This window comes from Dermochelys coriacea, chromosome 13, assembly GCF_009764565.3.
Source record: "Dermochelys coriacea isolate rDerCor1 chromosome 13, rDerCor1.pri.v4, whole genome shotgun sequence".
NCBI classification, from domain to species: Eukaryota; Metazoa; Chordata; order Testudines; family Dermochelyidae; genus Dermochelys; species Dermochelys coriacea.
Window position 1 is genome coordinate 4,818,494 of NC_050080.1, and position 22,089 is coordinate 4,840,582.

The 22,089-nt window shown below is 49.0% G+C and overlaps 1 protein-coding gene across 2 annotated transcripts in view; it reads right to left on the minus strand.

Annotated features, from left to right (window-relative positions):
- SAMD10 (sterile alpha motif domain containing 10) overlaps positions 1–10,832 on the minus strand; it is a 39,153-nt gene extending 28,321 nt beyond the window's left edge. The window contains exon 1 of one of the 2 annotated variants that reach the window (XR_005288638.2): positions 9,789–10,832. Coding sequence is in view for 1 of the 2 variants with exons in the window: in XM_038369663.2 (XP_038225591.1) it covers positions 9,789–9,879 (91 nt within the window). In the remaining variant the exon portion in view is untranslated. The remainder of the gene's footprint in view (positions 1–9,788) is intronic. The other variant, XM_038369663.2, reaches the window with a different exon arrangement.
- Positions 10,833–22,089: the final 11,257 nt, after the last annotated feature.

Genomic DNA, 22,089 nt, shown 5'->3' on the forward strand with positions numbered 1-22,089 from the left:
ATTTCACCACAGAAGGACTAGCATCCCTTCCCAAATACTTGCATCTATGCGGCATGTAGTACAGAAGGGGTACACAGGGGAGCAGGGGTCCTGCCATGTTAAAGAACTCCTTTAGGGGTCCTGGCCAGAAGCTGAAAGACAGGGGCCTGTTTCCAAAGGTCATTATCCTGCTTCCGTCCCCGCAGTATCTGAGGCTCGCACAGGAGCTCAGGTAGCTGTATTCAAACCTGGTCTGAGATGAGCCAATGGTGTCAGAGAGCAGGGAGCAGATGGGAGAAAGGCAAAAAAAGAAAGAGCTCCGAATAAAACGAAAGAGCTCCGTACCGAGCCCCGTGATGGGTTTATGCTCCAATGGAGAGAGGCAGCAGTTGTATTATCCCAGAGCTCGGAGGCAGTTCTTTAAAAACCTTCTGCTCCCTTCTCCCAACCAGCCCTCGGGTTTCAACTCTCTGGTGACTCAACAGCACTTAGTTCTGCAGCATAGAAGCAGAAGTCAAGGGGTCACTTAGCAAGGGCCGGAGTCCATTATTTCTAGAGCAAGAGGGTTCAAGGTACAAGCAGATCAGCAAGCCATAGAAGGGTCCAGCAGCTGAGCCACCCCTAGCTTTTCCTTTGAGCACCTGACTGTACTGGGACACAGTGGTGGCAATGGAAGAGATTTCCTGTCTTTGCATAGTCAAGTACCGAAGCCAAGCCCAGTGGCGCCCTGATCCACGCCTCTCATACATTACAGTAAATACAGTAATAAATATGCACAGATGAATGCTCACTAGCAGAGCCGCAAAACCAAAAGCAGCAGCCGGTTTCCTCCTACGATGACCCGAAAGGAATGAATTCAAAAATCAGCCAGGCCTTTGTCTTCTTCTGCACTGACTATAACTCCCTTTGCTTTGGCTGCCCTGGGCCCACCTCTCCAGAGCCAGTGTTTGTACGGAGATGGGCAGAGACATCTTTACAAACACAAAGAGGCATGACCCCATCCCTTCCTGTTCTCAGACACATCTCCCTGCCGATGCAAGTCAGCAGAGCTCCACTGACTTCAATGGAGCACCAGCCATTTACACCAACAGGGAACTGGGCCCTTGCACCGCACGTTCACCAGACCCAGCCTTCCTGGGGTGTACCTCAACGGTTCCGTATGTCGGCGCCGTGGGAGAGGGGTGGTCGCCCTGGCTGCAGCCTCAGAAGAGGCTGGATGAATGGCGGCGAGCCAGCGCTGGGCGAGTGCTCAGGACCAGCTGTCCTGAGCGCAGCCGCGTCCCTTCTGCCCTCTGCCATACCTGACCGACTCCTGCTGATCGGCGCTTCAGCCCTCCTGCCAATATGCAGCACTCGGTACCCTCTGCTTGTTCAGCGTGCTGGGCAGCGACCCAGCCAATCAGCAATGCAGAGAGGAGGATTAAGACCCTGGCATTCTTTATACCCAGCACTCTCCTGCTGACAGCCCAGCCAAAGCTCCCCTCCCCCCACGTCATTGTCCTTAGATAATCCCCTCTTCTATCCCACACCCCCAGCCTCCTCGCTAAGCTCCTTCATTTACATGGCCAGGAGTGACACAGAAGGGCAGAATGTAAACTACTTTGAAAAGGGCTTAACCCGGCTAGCACTAGACCTAAATATCTGCCTGTCATTTCCTCCGCTCGCCCCTTCTAATCCTGTGTCAAGTGGAGATTTCAACGGGCTTGGATACCTGGAGGTGAAAGCGTTCTCCAAGAGGGGAAGGAGCCTTGTTTGGTGCACTATTCAGCAGCTCCCCAGTGGAGACAAAGCTGCCAGTGGAAACCCAAATCAACAAATAAAATTAAGGGTAAGGGCCTGTGGCAATCCTGCATGTCACAGTTCAGTGGTCATCAGCTGCCCACGCAAAGCGGAACTCATCTGAGAATTAGGAAAGCAACACTAGCCTCGGAGCTTATCTACAGGAGACCCAAGTTCTGTTCCTGGCTCGATCCCAGAGTTGCTGAATGCTCCTGGGGAAGTCACTTAGCATCTCTGGGCCTCCGTTTCCCCATGTTCCGCTCTTCATTTGACTCCCCTGGGATGTTGTGTGTTGAGCTGAATCAGGAACGCTGGGCCGGAACAGTTTTCCATGAGAAAAACGCAGCTCCCCTGAATCGAAGGCTTTGCTAAATCATGTGGATTTCACCAACATTTATTTCAGAGGAAAACAAAAGGGGAGGAGGTGAGTTTGATTATGTCCCATTTTGACATAATCCACATTTCAATTTTTCCTTTCAAAATGCCTCTTCATTTCCAGTTTCTAAAGAGATCCACACACAAACAGCTCTTTGGGCAATTTGGCTTCCATGGAGAATTTAAACGTGTAGATTTTGTTCCAAATCGGAATGAAATTGAATTCTGAAATTGCAAAATCCTCCTGGAGACGGAATCTCTGTCCTCTGCCCAGCTCTAGTGGTGTGGCCTCACTGGTTTGGGCCGACACATGCTGACACCATGGAGCCCGGGGTGGGCGGAAAGCAGGGGGGCTGGAACAGTTTGTATAGTGGGGGTGCTTGGAGCTACTGAACCAAACTGTAAATCCTGTATATGATGGAAACCACTTCAAGCCAGGGGGTGCAGCAGCCCCCCCAGCACCCTTAGTTCCAGCATCTATGGTGGGGATCAGCGTAGAGCTGCACCATCCCAGTGCAACACAATGCTTCCAGGAGCCAAGAACTGTGGCAATGCACCCTCGGTCCCACCACTAAACTGGAGCAGTCCTTGCACTCAGGGAAATACTAGGAGTGTCCAGGTGCGCAAAGAGCAAAGGAGCATTTCCCTTTCCTAGCCCTGAGCAGGGGCTCATCCGAATTGGGCAGAGTGAGATGCTGGGATGGAAGGCGCTACAGAAACAGGAAGTATTAATCAGCATTTTTACTCACTGCTTGCAAGACTTTGGCTTCTTTACTTAGCAGGTATGTATGAAACACACAGAGAAAAAGGTAGGAGACTTTAATCTTCTCAGCTTTCTGCCACCCTCGCCTGTATTAACGGAGCTTATCCCATCTCCCTGACGACCCAGCACATCTCTTTCTCATCCCCAAAGCACCAGGTCAAGTCTTGGACCCATGGGCAGAGCCTGAGGCTGTGTCTACACTCAGTGCGCTTTGCCAGGATGGGGACACTGGCATACTGCACCGGCAAAGTGCTCCTAGTGTGGACCCAGTTGTACTGGCCAAGCTATGCTTTTACTGGTATAGCTAATTCCATCCTCCTTCCCCAAGTGAAACAAGCTTGGAAGCAGAGCTTTGCCAGTATAACTGTGTCTACATGAGGGGTTTCTGCCAGTCTGCGGGGGGAGACGACGTGTCACATCTCTTCACATCCCTTAGTGACACAGCTATGCCAGCAGAAGTCGGTAGGTAGACACAGCCAGGGAGCCTCAGCCAGGGGACTTCAGCTGGGTTCAGAGGGATGTAACCTTTCTCCTCCACCAACCCAGTGCCATGGGACACCCATGTCCCCTGTGCTCCTGCACATCCAGGCCAGCTCTCTTGCTGCACCTGTGCTGCTCTCATTCTTACCCCAAATCCTTCTGCCCGCAGCCTTCTCCACAGTAGTCAGAGAGCCTAAGTTCTTCACTCACATATGGGGGGCGGCTGCCCTGTATGGACCTCCTGCAGCCTGGCAACACACCCTGCTTTGGCGGCCTCCGACATAGCCAGGATCCTCCTGCAGACCCCTCGCCCTGGTAAGGCAGGCAAATATCATTAGCTTCACTTCACAGATCAAATGAGGTGTCCAAGGCCATAGACAGAGGGAGTTCATGTCAGAGATGGAGTGACAGCTCAGGAGTTCCTGTCTCCTATGCATCTCCACTTACCCACACGAAGTTTACACTTACCTCACCTGGTCTATTCTTCCTATACAATCTCACTGTCCTGCCTTCCTCATCTTAAAATGCTATCTGGCTTCAGCTATGGAAAGTTGATGCTTCTTCCAAGCCTACTTGTTTCCCACCATGCTTCCTTTCCTAAAAAAATAATACTCTGGATCTGTTTCTTTGCTGCCACTCGCCTCGGAGCAGGGGATATCACCTCGCTTTATGGGGTTCTTGCCATTTCAAAATATCTCCTGCTGTGGTCCGTCAACCAATTATTTGCCTACAATGAAACACGCCAATAAAAAACCTTGTAAATTATTCTCTTTGATTTATTGTCTTTTTGTAATCATAATAATACTTAGCACTTCTAGAGCGACTTCCAACCAAAGATTGCAAAACACCTGACTCACATTAATTAAATATTGCAACACCTTTGGGAGCTAAATACAAAGAGGGAAGCTGAAGCAGCAAGATTAAGTAATTTTCCTAGGGTCTCACAGCAATTCAAGAGCAGAGGTGGGAATAGAACCCAGGACTCCTGACTTTCAGTCTTCTGCTCTAAGGGATAGAACTCACCCCTCTTAAACAGCTAGGAGCATATCGCAGCAGCAGTGAGCAAATAACTGATGTTTCAGTTTGGGGCTGAACCAAAAAATCTGAAAAAATTCATTTCAGGTTGAACAAAATGTTTCGTTTAACCCAAAGTGAAGTTTTGGTTTCAGGTCATTTCTGGGTCTTTCTTTCTTTAGCTTTGTTTTGAATCAAGATGCTGTTTTGAAACAAAAAAGTCAAAATGAAACATTTTAAAAAGAAAAGTCAAAAGGTTTCATTTCAAAATGAACTTTTGACAAATTAAAAAAAACCTTCATTTTTTTTCCTGCATGAAACTATTTGTCAAATTTGATCCAAATTCATGAATAGTTTTGGTGACCTGAAAAATGCCTTTTTCAGCAAATGTATTATTCTCCAAAAAAAATTCATCCAGCTCTATCCAGGAGTCCTGAATTCCAGTCCTGACCTGGCCCCCCAATTTAATCACTAGACAACAATCCCTCCTTTAGAGTAGGTTTCACTGAATTTCTAGACAGCACTGGTTCTTGTACCCTCTTGCTGCATTTTCCTTACCAGGCCAAGCTGATGTGCTTAACAGCAGCGTCGAACCAGGAAGAGAAAGGGTTATTTTTTATCAACCTGGTTCATTCCATCCCTCTAGCATTTCAGCCTCCATCAGCAGTGACTGGAGATGAGCCTGTCCTAAATCTTCCTAGGAGATAGGTGAAGTCTGGGGACAAAGAACTAACAGGTTAGCATGTGTGCTCTGAACAGAAAAACACTGGCTGATCTCCCACTGCCTCCTAGTTTTCTCTTGTTGCACTTTGATTTATTTCAGTGCCCCTTCCCTAATGAAGGAAATGCAACGGGTCTTGAAAGGCCAGAGAGACAGAACAAGGCTAAACTGCTGCATGGAAACCTATAGCAGCTGTTGCTTTCTGTGATGGGTGATAGGAACATAGGCATTGCATATAAATTCACAGCCTAGGGACCTTCTTCACTGTGCATGCATCTTGGTTGGGTTCAGAAGGGGTGAGAGAGAGTATGGCTAGGAAAAGGTTGAGAGCTGCCATTTGGAACAGTACAGGAAGATGGAGTTCACTTGACTCACTCAAAACATACAGCAACTTCAATTTCCTCCCCAAGTCACTTTTAACACTAGCCACGTGTTGATGAAAAATAGATGTTACCTGAGCTTATGCAACAACAGTTACTACTGGGTAGGAAAGGAGAGGAAAATTTATGATTTCTGAATCCTCCACAAAAGATCCCACTGTTCAGTCCAAGACCTGAAAACACTGAATGAGACAGACCGACATTGGCAGTGTCTCAGGAAAGGGAGGGCCTCGTGTTTTGAGTTGATGCAGTTTGATCGCTACCTGCTGCTGTAAATTTGCTTGGAACAGACTTGATATGACAGTTTTGCCAACCCACTTGCAGATGTTACCAACCATCCCTTGAGAGAGAAATTTCAAGCAGCCAAATTCATATCAAAAGCATACAAATTTGGAGCAAGATTCCCATCACCTGGCAAAGAGGAAGGATTGCCCAGTGGTTAGACCACTAGCCTGGGACCTAAGGATATGTCCACAGTGCAATAAAACACCTGTGGCTGGCCCATGTCAGGGGACACAGGCTTGCAGAGCTTGGCTATAAAGTTGCATGTAGACATCCCGGCATGGGCTAGCGCCCGGCCTCTGGAGCCCTGTGAAGGGAGAGAGTCCCAGAGCCCAAGCTCCAGCTGGGGCCTCGATGTCTGCACAGCAATTTTATAGCCCCACCAGCCACAGGTGTTTTATTGCAGTGTAGACATATTTGGAGAGTCCCAGGTTCAGTTCCCTGCTATGCCACAGATTTCCTATGTGACCTCAGTCAAATCATTTAGCCTCAGGTCCCCAGCTATAAAGTGGTCTTATCTGCCTGACCTCACAGGGCTGTTGTGATGATAGATACTTGAAAGATTAGAGGCGCTCAGATACTATGGGAATAGGGGCCTGTTAAGTGCAAAATAAAAATTGCAGATCTCTACAGGGATCAGCTTTCCCTATGCAGATCTAGAAAAGCAGAACATCAGCACACAAGTTAGAGAGGTGAATTTTGCCTCAGGGAAATAAGCTCCATTTAAAATTTGTGAGTGATTTTGCTGTTCATGAAAAGGAAGAGCTAATACCCAGGGAAAGGCAGATAAGTCTTACATGTACTGCAGCCCTGCTATTCCATACCCAGTGCACCTCAGTCTTGACCTGTGACACTCCTGCTATTCCAATCTTCCCTTCACCTCCAGAGATAGGCCCTTTGATGCACTTTTTCCCCCACTCAATTGCCAATCCTTCTGAACCATGCCAGACTTCATGGGGGTTTACAGCCTGGGACAAATGTCAATAGGGGGCCTAAATATGGGGCCATAAATTTATTTCAGAGTCTCTTATTTAAAAAAAAAAAAAAAAAGCCCAAAGCAAATAATTCAAACTCATACAAAACACAAGGGCACAGCTTTTGCATCTACTTTGTGTGCACCGTTACTGCAGCTGTGTGAAGTGATACATGCATGTGCAAGTTAGGAGTGCACAAATGTCTTTTTCACACACAATTCTGGGAAATCTTGGTCCCAAAATCTTGAACTTCCTCAGAGAAGAAGGATGGTCCAGTGGTCAGCGTGCTAGGCTAGGCTGTAGGAAACCTGGGATCAGTTCCTACTTAGCCACAACATCCTCTATGACTCTGAGCAAATCACTTAGTCTCTTGGGGCCTCAGTTCCCCATCTGTAAGATGGGATAATAGCACTTTCATCTCATTGGGTGCTGTGAAGAGTAAAGATTGTGATGTGCACAGATACTATGGAGATGGAGCTCACATAAGTAGCTACAATAGTTTATACCCAGTAACAGAAATGCTAAGCTTCATACAATGCCTTAGAGAAGGGTGCTTTATGACGAACAAAAACGGTTTGTCATTTTGCTGCATTTCCAACTTCCCCATGGGAAAGAGACATTTAGCACCTAATGGTGCAAGAAACTAGCCTGCAATCAAGAAGATGGATTTGTAGTTCAGATTAACTAGAGGCCCGTTGCATTTCCTTCATTGCTTGCAGCAGGGAAAGAAAAAACAATCAAGGTTCTTCTGGGGCTTCTGAGGACTGGGTGAATAAATCACATCATTCACTCATGGAATGGGTCCCCAGAGGTCGTGCCTGGCCTTTGACACCTTCACGATGTGAACCACAAAATAAATTGTCCTTCATGTTATTTTACTTTTCCCCTTCAGCTGAACTTAAAATGCTGTAAAGGATGGTGAATTCTACTTGACTCTCTGGGAAAGATTCCTGGGCACTAGGGTGTGAGTGACGTGGTTCCCCTGAGTGGTTCATAGCACATTGGATCACTGAGGCTCCAAATTATGACATGGCCTTCCCACCCCCAGCCCAAGCTTCAATGCAACATATGGCCCATATTTTACCCTCCGCTGTATCCAGAGATCCCCATTGGCTTCAGTGAAATTACATGCCGTTAAAGGGATGGCTTGACACCAATGAACCAATTCATTTATATTGTCAATGAAGTTACACCATGGACACATTTGGCCCATTAAGTGTATATCAGAGCCTTGATTTATGCTAATCCAAATATTCCATTAAAGCTTCCATTCCTTTAAAGCTCTCTCATAGAATATTTACATTGTAAATATTATTTTGTTATTTTAAAATTAATTTACATTAAGAGATCAGGTTGATGCCTTTTCCTGCTATTTCATCTGAGGGGGAAGAAAGAAGAGAGGAAAGAAAACAAACTGCACCTGCTTTATTCTGTTTCCTGCACTGAATTCCTGGTTTTGGTTTGAAAATTAAAGCTAGGAGCCAGGTGAAGTGCAAGGAATGACGACAAGAGAGAGGACTGTGCCTATAAGTGAGTGCTTGCTGACATGAGCGCAATCCGGCCGAAGTTTGATTTAGCTGCAAAATTTTGGAAGATTTCCCACCAGGCCAGAACTAGAAGGCACCCAGCGAGTACGCGGGCATACCAAGTGGAGACAGGCACTACCAGGATGAGCTGCCTGTGCTGGTTTTCAGTGACAGCTCCTTTGTTTAATGTATCTGTATATATAATATTTCAAAGGCCCTGACAATTAGACAGGAAAATTGGTGTCTCAATCCACCCAGAACAAGACTACAGAAAATCTAGGCATGGAGGGTCACATGCGGTCAGGCGCTCAGGACCATGGGATCTGCTAGTGCCCAGTATGTGTCAGGATTTAGCCCAGAGGTCTTGTTCCTTCCTTGCCTGAAGTCAATGATTAGGCTGCTGCATTAGGGAGGTCTGACCTAGACTCTGAATCAAAGTCTTTTGAAAGAACAGTGTTTGCCCCCTGGGTTTGTGTTGAGTCCTAAATAATGCTCGGCACTTACAGGGACCTTTCATCTGAGGATTTCAAAGCACTTTACAAACATTCCTTTAGCTTCTCAACACCCTGAGAGGGAGGGAAGTATTCTTACAGAGGGGTGACTTGCCTTAAGGATGCTCAGCCAGGGTGAGATGCAGAGATGGGGACAGCAGGTGGAAGATGCCCTGGACAAGCCTGACTCCGAGCAGCAAGACGTGCCCAGACAAAGGAGAGCGGATGGCTAGATAAAGCTGCCACATCCCCCTCGGGGCTGTAAAGGGGAGGTGAACTTTTAGCACCTAGGGCGTAGGGCAGCTCCTGGAAATTGCCCCGCCTGGATGTGATCGATGCCAGAGTCTGGTGAAAGCACAGTCGGGGGGAGCCAGAGACCCCCGCGCGTGGAAACCGGTCCCCGGGGATGTCCTCTGCGAGCCCTTCCAGCCCAATGCACCGAGCCTAGACAATTGCTTCGCTCATTGTCCTTCTACCCCAAGGCGATTGACGCCTTTCTCCTCCCGGGCCCGTATCGCTCCAGCGGACGCGCTCTTCTCTATCGGATCCCCCCCTCGCCCCGAGGGGTCCAGCCCACAACCAAAGCGCCCTAACACCTGAGCTAAGCCCCAGCCCCTCCGTCCCTCCCTGGCACTCACCCCCCTGCCCGCCGCAGCCTGCGCTGCCAGCTCCCGCCCCGTCTCATCCTGCCTTTACTCCTCCCCGTTCAGTCTTGCAAACCCAGGAGCGCCTGGAAGGAGCTCAAGACGCCAGCTCTGCTGGCAGCGAAGGTGACCGACGCCTCCAAGGTCTGGAGGCTCAGATAAAGGAGGGGAGGGGAAAAAAACACCCCAGGCTGAAAGCTTGCGAGCCTCCCTCCGCCTGGTGCATCCCGCGGAGAGCCAGAGCCAGAACCAGCCCGGGCTCTGCCCCCCGCCGGCCCCCCTGCCCCTAGCAAGCGGCGTGTGTGGCTTGGGAAGAGCATCCCCAGCTCGACCCAACGTGTCCCCAGCCAGCGCCCCCCCCCCCCCGCATCGCTCTTTACCGTCCATCTCTTTCGGGTCGCCGTAGCTCATTTTCAGAGCCCCATCTCGGCCTCTCGGGGGGCTGAGCTTGGCTCGAAGGTCGGTGAACATCAGGCGCCCGGCTCCCAGCGGGGGAAGGAGAACCGTGCTGGGGAAGGAGGAGGACCGAGCCCGCTGCCCCAAGTCCCTCTGGGCGTGTGGGCATCCAGCCGGGCGCTGGCTTCTCTCTCTCCCGCCCGCCCCTGCCCCGGGGATCCCACTTCGGGCGCTAAGAATCCGCCTGCCCAGCCCCGGTCGCTGCCCGGCCGCCTCGCCTTTGTGTCCCCGGCGTGAGAGCCCCCCTACGCGGCTGGCTGGAGGGAGGGGGCACCGGCGCCGGCATCCCAGCAAGGTCACCAGCCCCGCCCCGCCTGGGCGATGTCCCAGCCGCCTCCTGGCCCCGGCTCCGCGGCCGATCCGGCTCAGGGAGAAGCCTGGGCGAAGGGAGCCCGTCAGTCCTTCAGCGCCCGCTCCCCGCTGTCGGCCGGCGGCCCAGGGTCCACAGGCAGCCGCCCTCCCTCCGCGCTTGCAAGTCCGTCAACAGCTGGTTGCAGGATCCGGAGAGGTCAGGGGGCCGCCCGGCCGGGTCTCCCCCCCACCCCTACGCCTCGGGCGCCGGGGTTCTCTGCTCCGGGGTCCCCCCGGGCTGGAGGGGATCGGGGGAGCGGTGCAATGGTCACCCCCAGGCCCGCTGCGTCTGGCGGGTCTCCTTTGCGGCTGTGCGCTCCCTTCCCCGGCGCGCTATGCAGGGCGCTGGTGGGTCTCGCTCGGCCACACGTGCCGCCGCCGCGGCTGCTTTAATCCTGGCTCTGAGCTTGATCCGGACTGACAAGGGAAAGCTGCTCCGTTTCCAGCTGAGTGGCCCCCGCTCGCCTCTCTCGGCCGCCGCTTCCCCCGATCGACCCCCTCAAGGCAACAGCTGCAACACCGAGCCCCAGGTAGTCTCCGGGCTCCCAGGCATCATTCCCCTGCAGCAGGGAAGAGATACACCCACTTCCCTTCCGCACACGGTTTCACCTGGGCGGGGAGGCGCCGGTTTGAAGGGCAGGACCTTTGTGGTAGCGTGGTGCGAGGGGATCGTCGGACAGGCCATCCGCTAATTTGCATATGATTAGGGAAGCCCAGTCAGTTAACCAGCAATGAGTGCTCGGCAAAGGGGGCGGTGCACTATGCGAGGGAGGCAGATGGGAAGATCTAAACAAAATATTTCTTCCCCATCGAGCATGTGTGTGTGTGTGTGCGTGTGTGTGTGTGAAAACCAATCATCCAGCCGCATGGTACAAAATAGCATGGTCGTGCAAAACATTGGCAATTAATCCTCCGATGTACTGGAAACTAAACCCCCTTCCCTATCAGAAAACCCATTCTCTTCACGGCACAAAGCCTCTATTCTCTCCTTCCAGATCTAGAAAGATGTACAGGATTTACAGACTTGGAAGTTTCCGCAGTTCCTTGACAAGGTGCTATGAAGTGAAATGAGGAGTGAATAGTTTCTTCCGATCTATGCAACAAAGGAATCCTGCAAGCGGCTGGAGGGGGGGAGGGGATATTTCGCAAATGCCTGTATAATAAAAGCAAGAACTGAGTATTTCTGGCATGTAGGTTCCCAGCTTTTACTGTGTTTTCCTGAGTACTCTGAATTCAGCTGCGAAGCAGTGATACTGGCACGGCGAAAGCACCTGGATACTGCGAAAAACTGCATCCCACTGCTTTTATTAATATTGGTTATAAACCAATCTCATGATGGCATAAGATCCACCCAGATCAATGAGACTTATGCCCATAAGTGTCTCAGGCACTTTTAAAAACGCGGTTAGACCCCTCAGCACTTTCCAAATTTTTACACGGTGATTAATAAATATGACATCGTATTAACATTAGCGGGAGATATCAAACCTGCCCAACCCCAACCCCTAACCGCACCACTCCCAACAGTAATGCTAGACCAGGATCATCCACCAGCTCCAGATCGCACCGAAGGGCCCACCAAACAGCCCCTACACTAGGTGTCCTGTGAGGAAACCTGCCGACCCCAACCCTGATATTAGGCTGAGGCTACCAAGGGGACCCAACCAAAACCCTGACAAAGGTTGACCAACTGTTCCAAACTACAACCCTAGACTGAGGCCAGCGACTGATGACACATGACCTGGGCAACAATCAGACCTCAGCCCTGTAGGTAGCCTGGAACGACCAGCCATCTCAAATCCTTGCCTGGAGCCAGGTATTCAGCCATACCATAACCTTAGCTTGGAGCCACCGGTGGACCTCAAATGTAACTCTCGACTGGGGAGCTCTACTGGCCCCAGCCCCAGCATGAGGAACAACACCAGTATCAACAGTACCTCCACCACAACCTCTTGGCCAAATAGCTCCAGTGGCCCCTACCCTAAACATAGTCAGGGACCACAACAGACCCCAACCCTAACCATACTCCACACCCAACCTAGTCTGAGTACAGGCCCCCTACCAGCCAACCACTGTCCCTAACCCAGAGAGCCCTACTAGACTCATCCCTAACCCTACGGTCTGGTCCATAACCTAGGGCCCCCTACTAGCCCCATCCCAAGGACCCGTACTGGCCCCAGCTTTAACCCTTGTCCAGTAAGCCCTGGGGGACCCAACCCTACCCAAAGAACCTCAACCAGCACGAACCCTGACTTTAGCTTGGGGTCCTCTACTGGCCCCACCCTTCACCTTGGACATTGTCCAACCAGGGAGCCCAGCTTACAGAGAAAAATGGAGGCACAAGGCTCCGGAACAACAATTTCCATGAGCCACCACGGCAGCTTTGCCAAGCGGAAATGTTCTGGTTTTCAAAAACAGAACTTTTTTTGTTTTTCAGAAACCACAAAACTGTTATCTACATGGGGGCTCCGAACCTACAACCACCTACGCACGTGCTTAGCCTCATGTGTAAATTCACTGAAGTCAATGGAGCTATTTGCGAATGTCTAGTTAAACATGAGTGTAAGTCTTTGCACGGGGAGGGGTTGCCCCAAGTTTCCTATCATCATTCCTACCCACAGAGCTGAACTGGAGATTGCAATCTTGGGAGCAGTAGCAAAGGCCATTCTAACCACCTGCCAGGTTAGATGAGGTCCCAATAGCTGCTTGACATCCCATCTACACTAGCACGATTGCTACCAGCATTCCTTTCCCACTGCAAGTAATGCTGTTGGGGAATATAGGTAAAGAAAGTTTTCTGTAAACATCTCTCCCTCTGTTTAGAGACCCTGTTATCTATTACTTTTTAAATCCCAGTAGTTTAAGGCTCTGTCTGTACACCATGTCCACAATCTTCCAAGAGAACTGTATTTAAAAAATGGATCTGGGGAGAAAGAAGCTAACACCATTGGAAAAATGTTTGCAGACCAAGCCCAACTGTGTTTATTATGAAATAAGTGCTTCCCTGTTCTGAATTGATACGGTTCACGCTGTTCTAGCAGCAATCAGGGTTCTCGGGGGAAGTTCTAACTAGTTTGTGGGTACAGGGCTTGGAACACCTTTTACATCAACCCCATTCTATGCAATGCAAAGCTAGGGTCCTTTCTTGAATTCCTTGACGTCAGTGGGAGGTTCAGCTGCAATCCAGGACTGTGTCTCTGTAGAGCAGCATTTCACTAACCTGTAATTTCATTTTATTTCTCTGCAACATTCCTTATCTAGGAAGCTGCTGAAACGAAGGGCCAGTGTGCAGTGCCAAGAAGCAAACAGTTGTTGGAACAAGAACTCTGCGTGCACATGCTCTGGGCTCTTGTATTATAAACCTAACCCCATTTTCAGGGGTAGCCAGATGCTTGCCAGCGGTGAAGTGTCTCTTACACACTTCCTATAGGTTTCAGAGTAGCAGCCGTGTTAGTCTGTATTCACAAAAAGAAAAGGAGTACTTGTGGCACCTTAGAGACTAACAAATTTATTTGAGCATAAGCTTTCGTGAGTTACAGCTCACTTCATATAAAACCGACTAACTCAACTGTAAGGATTTGCTCTAAGAGGAGAGCAATCAGAGGAAGTCTGACCCTAAAAATACATTTCTCACAGGTGCCAATTCAGAATCAAATAATAACAAATAAATAAAATAATAATAATAATAATAATTCTGGACATTTTAAAGTTAGATGATTTTTTTTTAATGGAAGTTTGCTATTTTCAGTCCATTCTCCCACTCCAGTAAAGCAAATGGCTCTGTTTGCTCCAGTGAAATGTTGCAGGCAGTCAGGACTCAGTTTCTAGGTAAATCCCCTCCTCCATCTTAAAAAGGAAGCAGTGAGCTGATCAAGATATCTTGGATGATTGCTTTCATATTTTCTTCTTCCTCCTCTGGAGTCCAGCTCCAAGCCACTTCTACTGGGGCAAGGTAATCAGCACTGCCAATCCCAGCATTTCCACAGTTTTGAGTCAGAACCTCCAAGATCATGAAATTAAGAAAAATTTAGGCCAAAGACATTTAGGCCAAAGAATAAATCCTGGGTTTGGGTCTGACCCCACTAGGTTCCTGTAACCCCCACTCCCTCTGGCAGGCTCCCAGAGATCCCCATTCCTGCACCCAATCATCCAGAGCCAAAATCCCCTAGCAGGTTCCAAGAGCCCCCCCATGATCCCAGTCTCCCCACTTCCCTGATGGGCTCCAGCAGCTGCCCCTGTCTCCAGTCTGCAAGGGAGGGGACTTCCTCTGGGCCCTTACTCCCATGAGCTATCCCTTCCCAGCCTGCAGTGGAGGGAGAGTGCTAACAAGCTTGGAGAGAGGGGCCATTTCTGAAGCTCTGCCTTGGTACTGCAAGGCAGCGCAGTGGCTTCTAGCTGGAGAAATGGCAGGTGGCACAAGCAGAATTCCTGTTTTATTGAGAGCCCCCCAAAACCAGCTACATAGAGTTGACATTATAGTGTAATTAAGAACAGCCCAGGTGGAAGGAGCCATCCAGAGACTAGCAGGGGTGGGGTCAGTATGGTACCTATGCATCTTCATACTTAAGCCTAGTACTGCTAATTCCCTCCCCAGGCACAGCATGGGGGTGTCCCCTGATGTCCCAGACAGGTGCCACCCCAGCAGAGCTATCAGATGATAGCAGTGGCTCCCAGGACAGGAGTGGGAAGTGAATGGAGTCAGCGGAGCTGGTCAGAAAATGGAATTTCCATTCTGCTGTCAATTCTGACGTTTTGCAATTTGTTTTGTCCAGAACTGGGATGAAATCTTGGACTATTTCGATTCAGAAACATTTTGTTTCAGTAATGGCAAAACATTACAACAGAGACCATTGACATGTATGTTATTAGAATAGAATAAGCATTGAAATGAAAGACTCCATTTTTATTTCAAACCTTTTCCATCAAACATTTTGTTGATATCGACACGTTCCCACAAAATGTTTCAATTTCAACAAACCAGCATTTTCTGGGGAAAACTGCGAGACCAGTGCTAGGTGACAGTAATTAAGCACAAGCTTTCCTCCCTCCAGCCTAAGCCCTTGGATGCAATCTTAAAAGGAGGAAGATGACATAAAAAGATTTCTGCCGGAAGTTATTTGTATAAGGAGAAAATGCAGGAACAGAAGTGGATAATTTCACCGTTACTTCACTCATACATTCATTAATGAAAACCTCTCATCAGCCAGAAGAATCATAGCACACGATGGGAATAAATCAAAAAGGCCATTAAGTATATCTAGAATCTAGAGGACATTATTAACCTTCGCCATCAGCATTCAATTCAATACTATGCCAAGGTCCATCAGTGCTAATGAATCATCCGCATTTGATGTCTCTCCTTTTTATTCCGTGTATTTAAACAGGGTAGGCCCTGAATTGTGGTTGGGGAGGGGTCCCCTGAAAAGCAACAAATTGTCCTCTGTCTCAGCTTACGATCAGGTCCCATATCCCCCTTGGGGTGCCCTCCTGCCTAACCTGTGATCCCCTCCCTCACCTCTGTGGAAGGTTGCACAGCCTCCTGTGATTGTCCTATAGAGACCAGAAAGCCAGAAGGTGGTGTTGGAGAGCTATTTTCCAGGTGGGCAACTGGTGATTTAAGCTGCTGGTGCCAGAGGTGTAGAGGACATAGAATTGGGAATGATTCCAAGGCTGGATGACCAGGGAGGTGGGTAGGTATGTATGGATATTTTATTAGCATAAAAGGGAGTTAAATTCATTGGAGATTTTAGTCCTTGCCAAAATATTCTCTTAGCTTTACAAATATTCTCAACAGTGAGAATGTTGCATGGAAAAAGTCAGAAAACTGTATTTAAAAACAGTAATCTATACTCAGCACGCTTAAAGGATGAGAAAAGTTCACCTTTAACTCCAGCTTATAACTGTAGTCATAGCATTCTACAGGGCTATGAAAAACTAATCAGGATTATCTCAAGGCAGCAAAAACAAATACTAATAAAAAATCCAATTGAATATAAATGACTACTGGTCTCAGTATAGGGATTGTATCCGTTTTCAGGTGTCACTGCAGGCTACAGAAGGGTGACCCCTGTTAGCCAGGGCTTTAGCAAAGGGGGAAAAGGTACTTTTGTCAAATATAAATGTGCAGAGAGGCTAGTTTTATTGGGGCTATAGTCTTGCAATATTCGTGCTTCTTCATTCTCCTCCCAGCAACCTATCTCAGTCCAGTTAAATTATACTGTTGGCTTTGTTATCCTCGCTTTCATCATCCTCAGACACCATTGTCAGCTGCAATGCAAAGACAGAGGTGACACAATCCTAGTGGTTTAATGGAAGGACTTTGTAATGTGCGCTCCCTTGATAATATATCCACGCTGTCTGTTCCTTTGGGAGCTCCAAATGCATCTATCCATGTCTTCATTCATTACTGAGTGTTCCACCTGCTCCTGGAGGTTCTGATCCCATTCCTGGGAGGGCTTGTGTTATTATTTGTATTATTGTAGTATCTAGGAGGCCTAGTCAGGACCCTCTTGTGCTAGGTGCTGTACACACACACACACCACAAAGACAGTCCCTGCCTAAAAGAGCTCTCAGTTTAAGTGCCCTCAACTCCTGTTGTCTTCATTGTGAGTGGAGAGAGCTTATCAGCTTGTAGAGGATGCTCAGCACTCTGCAGGGGTTCGTCAGCCAAGAAGGGAAGCAGTATCGGAAAACCCGACCCTCTTGGATGGCTGAAGAATCTGGCCTTGAATCTCCTGCCTCGCCACTTATACTACCTCCTACTCCCCCAGGGGTATTATAGAGTCTTGCCACAAACCACCGCACATCATGGATGAGACCCTGAGAATCGGCACCAGGACGCGCGCGAACTCCATAACCCGGTAAAGAGTCCAACAATGGAAACCTCAATGAAAGGATGAGCTAAGGGCCAGCTGGTCCATTGAAAGTACTGGTGAACTTGCTCACTTTAGTGAGCACTTATGCAAGTGAGTCCCACTGAAAGCAATGGGTCTACTCATGTGAGTACATGCTCCATAGTTTGCCCTTGAAATGGCAGTATGTAACCCTGTAACACACAGGAGGCCAGAATCCGATAGCCTTACTCTCAATGACTAGTTCTTTACTCTGCAAGCTGCCCCATTGAGATCAATGGGGCTATGTGCCTATTAAGATAAGGCCCTACAAAGTTACCCAAGAAGGGTTTCTAAGCCCCTAGCTGCTAACCTGCATGAGAAGTATAGTAGTTATATACGTGTGACCTGAAGTTCTCATTCCCTTGCAGGACTGTGATTTGAGTGCTTGCTATCTTTAATTGCGTATGGCATTTGATTTATTATTTACACTGCTTGATTATAAAAGGTAGAGGACAGCTTGAATTGATTTGCTGTGCTCTGATTATAACCACATGGTGTTACGTGATCTGATAAGTGATAGGTACGTACTTGTGAACTGCAAACTATCAGCCTGCGATACAGTTATATTACACCCCGAAAAAACTCACACTAAAAGAACATTAGTGAGGCTGCAAAGTCCAGCCCTCAAAATTTAAGAAATGCCAGGCTGCCCCGAGGCTGCAGCAGGGAGAAAGGATTCCCCACAGCCCTCTCTTGCTGCAGCAGACCGGGGCTGGGGGAGAGTGCCTCTCCTGGCCAGCTCCGGGGCTGGGGCCAGGGGAAAGGCACCTCTCCCAACCGGGGCAGCCCTTTATAGCCAGCTGTGTGGCCACGCAGCTTAGACAGGATCTATGAGACAGGCCCTGCTAATTGTCTCTGGGATATCGGCAGGCTTAGGCAGTGGCAGAATCAGGTTTTACAGCCAGGGGTGGTGATGGGTCACTGGTGGTGGGCTGGAGAGCAAGTCTTCCCCGCGTGCACCCAGCAGTGGTGGCTTCTATCAGTGCCTCACTCCAGGCATTATGACCTGGTGCACGGGGTTGTAACGCCATTGAGGTTTGGCCCAGCTATGATGGAGGGGAGGGATGGCTGGGCCAACTATGAGTGAGTAGCTTTGGGACCTGGCACATGGGGTCCCAGCGCCACATGACCCTCTTCACTATCTTGCAATGCTCAGGCCAGGTGAGCATGGGGCAGATTCACTTTCCTGTCTTTGCGTCGGACAATTCCTTTTGTCAATTGCAAAATATGCTTGAAAAGGTGCCACACATGCATATGAAGGCCACTGCAGGTGGAGGACATTATCCATGACTCTCTTATTAGCTCTGCCACTGGGCGTAGGGGGAGATTTTCAAAGGCTCCAAATTCTTCCTGAACATTAATAGGAATTAGGCAGCCACTTACCATTTGTGCCTTTGAAAGTCTCCCCTATGATCGGCAAGGTTTGAGCATCTGTTTCCCATCCTGAAGCAAGCAGATGTGGTAGTTGTATCCTGAGGGAGCCCCTCAGGATTGCTGCATGGGACTACTTAATATTTCAGGAAGTATATTTACCTAATGCAGAGTTGATTTCACTAAGTAGGACATCCTGTCTTCTGAGGATTCGGCAGCACTGATCAAGTGAGAATAGTTTCCAGACGTGTTAATTTAATAGTTGATGAGGCAGACACAGGATTAAAACAAGTCCTTTTTATAGCCCTTTCTCTCACTTTCATAGCTGAAATCTAAGTCATCATCACACTGAGGCTTATAAAGCAGCAACACCTAAACAGAGCTAGTTATTTGCAAAGTGCAGGTGCCAATTTCCCCAGATGTGGCTTTGCATTACATTCTGGGCTCTGGGCTTGACATCTCTGTTAGCATGAGACACCTCACTGTAATTTTTCCCCCTCCTGAGTTGCAGCCCTACCTTACAGCTCCAAGGAGCCACCTGCAGCTACATCTGTGCTCCGAACTAGGGGTGTGATTCCTTGCTTGTGTGCACAGACTCTGGTAGCTCGAGGAAAGCTAGCATGAGTATACATAGCAAAGCCATGGTAGCATGGGAAGTGGCGGCTTGGCTGAGCTGGGCCGAATGGGTGGGTTTGTAGCTAGACTGCTATTTATAAATATGCTAGTTCTCGCCAGGAGAACTAGTACATGAGCTGGGAGTCACCCCCCCCCCCAGTGCATAGCATAGATGCGGCTTTAATGTTATGCACAAGTCATAGTGTTTGTGCGAGAGAAACAAAGGGCTGGTCTACACTTGAAACACTGCCTCGGAACTGTGCGGCTGGAGCGCTTTAGTGAAGCCACTTTACGCCGCCAGGAGAGAGATGGTAGCTATGTTGGCAGGAGAAGCTCTCCCACTGACAGCACTGTCTACACAGGGGGTTAGGTTGGTGTAACTGTCACTTGGTCTACACTACGAGTTTATGTCGGATTTAGCAGCATTAAATCGAATTAACCCTGCACCCGTCCACACAATGAAGCCATTTTTTTTGACATAAAGGGCTCTTAAAACCAATTTCTGTACTCCTCCCCGACGAGGGGATTAGCGCAGAATCAACATCACTGTGTCGAATTAGGGTTAGCGTGGATGCAATTCGAAGGTATTGGCCTCCAGGAGCTATCCCACAGTGCACCATTGTGACCGCTCTGGACAGCACTCTGAACTCGGATGCACTGGCCAGGTGTACAGGAAAAGCCCTGGGAACTTTTGAATCTCATTTCCTGTTTGGCCAGGCGAACTCATCAGTACAGGTGACCATGCAGAGCTCATCAGCACAGGTGACCCTGCAGTCCCAGAATCGAAAAAGAGCTCCAGCATGGACCGAACGTTAGGTACTGGATCTTATCGCTGTATGAGGAGAGGAATCCATGCTATCAGAACTATGTTCCAAAAGATGAAATGCCAAAACATTTCAAAAAATCTCCGAGGCCATGAGGGACAGAGGCTACATCAGGGATGCAACACAGTGCTGCGTGAAACTTGAGGAGCTCAGACAAGTGTACCAGAAAACCAAAGAATCAAACGGACCCTCCGGGACAGAGCCCCAGACATGCTGCTTCTACGCTGAGCTGCATGCAATTCTAGGGGGGGTCGCCACTACTACCCCACCCCTGTCTGTGGACTCCGATGATGGGGTACTCTCTGCCATGCCTGAGGATTTTGTGGATGGGGAATATGAGGAGGAGGAGGACAAGCTTGAGGAGAGCACACAGCACACCGTTCTCCCCGACAGCCAGGATCTTTTTATCACCCTGACTGAAATACCCTCCCAACCCAATGAAGCCGGAGAAGGGACCTCTGATGTGTGTACCTTTTTAAATGTAATACATGTTATAAAAGCAAGCGTTTTTTAACCTGAGGACTTGGGATGCATTCGTGGCCAGTACAGCTACTGGAAAAGTCTGTTAATGTGTCTGGGGATGGAGCGGAAGTCCTCCAGGGACATTTCCATGAAGCTCTCCTGGAAGTACTCTAAAAGCCTTTGCAGAAGGTATATGGGGAGAGCAGCCTTATTTTGTCCTCCATGGTAGGACACTTTACCATGCCATGCTAGTAGCAAATAATCTGGTATCATTGCATGACAAAGCCTGGCAGCGTATGGTCCCGATGTTTGCTGGCATTCAAGCAACATCCATTCTTTATCTCTCTGTGATATCGTTCATGGTAACCTGGTTGAAATACAGGAATTTAATTAAGGGGACATTCAGAGGTGGCTGTTCCTACTGGGCTGTTTGCTGTGGCTGAAAAGAAATCCTCCCCGCAGTTAGCCACGCAGTTGGGGTGGGTATTGGTGCTGAGCTGTTTGCGTTTGGCTAGCAGGGATCTTCCCTGATACCAGCCACACGGTGGGGTCAGGGGTAAAGCGATCATCCCAGAGAATTGGATGGGGGGGAGGGGTTAGTTTGGTTTCTGCTGCTGCACGTTAACAGGAAAACCGCAGCACTAAATGGCCAACTTAACGTGCTTTGCTTGGTATGGGAGAGGAAGGCGCTGCTGTTATGAAGGTTGCAGAAGCCAAAAGAGTATGGCTTACCATGGCCGCCTGCCAGCCGAATTCTGTTGCCCAGCACTGCGTGTGGGATCTCTAACACCAAAGCCGCAGGCACTCAATATAAGATGCAAAATGCAACCTTGTACCAAAATCACATGTGCTATGTAATGTGAATAGTGTTGTTCACCGTGAAAGAGTATAGCCATTGTTCTGTAAAATGTATCTTTTTAAATACTTCACTCCCTTTTTTTCCTCCAGCAGCTGCAAATGTTTCAAGCCTCCCTCCTCCGTCCCAAAAGCTATCACAGATAAGGCAGCGAAAAAAAACGCACGAGCAATTAAATGTTCTCTGAGCTCATGCAGTCGTCTGGCACTGACAGAGCTCAGCAGAATGTGTGGAGAGACACAGTAGCAGAGTATAGGAAATTGGCTGATGAACGTGAGGAGAGGTGGTGGCAGGAAGATCAGAGGAGGCATGAGGCAATGCTGGGGCAACTGTGGGAACAAAGGGACATGCTCAGGCATCTGGTGGAGGTTCATGAACGGCAGCAGGATCACAGACTGCTGCTGCAGCCCATTTAACCACTCTCCCTCCTCCCCAAGTTCCATAGTCTCCTCATCCAGATGCCCAAGAATGCAGGGGGGGAGGCTCTGGGCACACAACCACTCCATACCAGTGGACAGCCCAAGCAACAGAAGGCTGTCATTCAAGAAGTTTTAAACTGGCCTTTTCCTTCCCTCCTACCCTCCTCCCACACCCCACCTGGGCTACCTTGTGAGTTATCTCCCTATTTTTATAATCAATTAATAAAGAATACATGTTTTTTAAATGATAGTGACTTATTTCCTTTGCAAGCAAGCTGTGATCGAAGGGGGGAGGGCAGGTGGCTTACAGGGAATTTAGAGGCAACCAAGGAGGCAGGTTTTCATCAAGGAGAAACAAATAGAAGTGTCACACAGTACCCTGGCCAGTCATGAAACTGGTTTTCAAAGCTTCTCTGATGCGCAGCGCTTCCTGC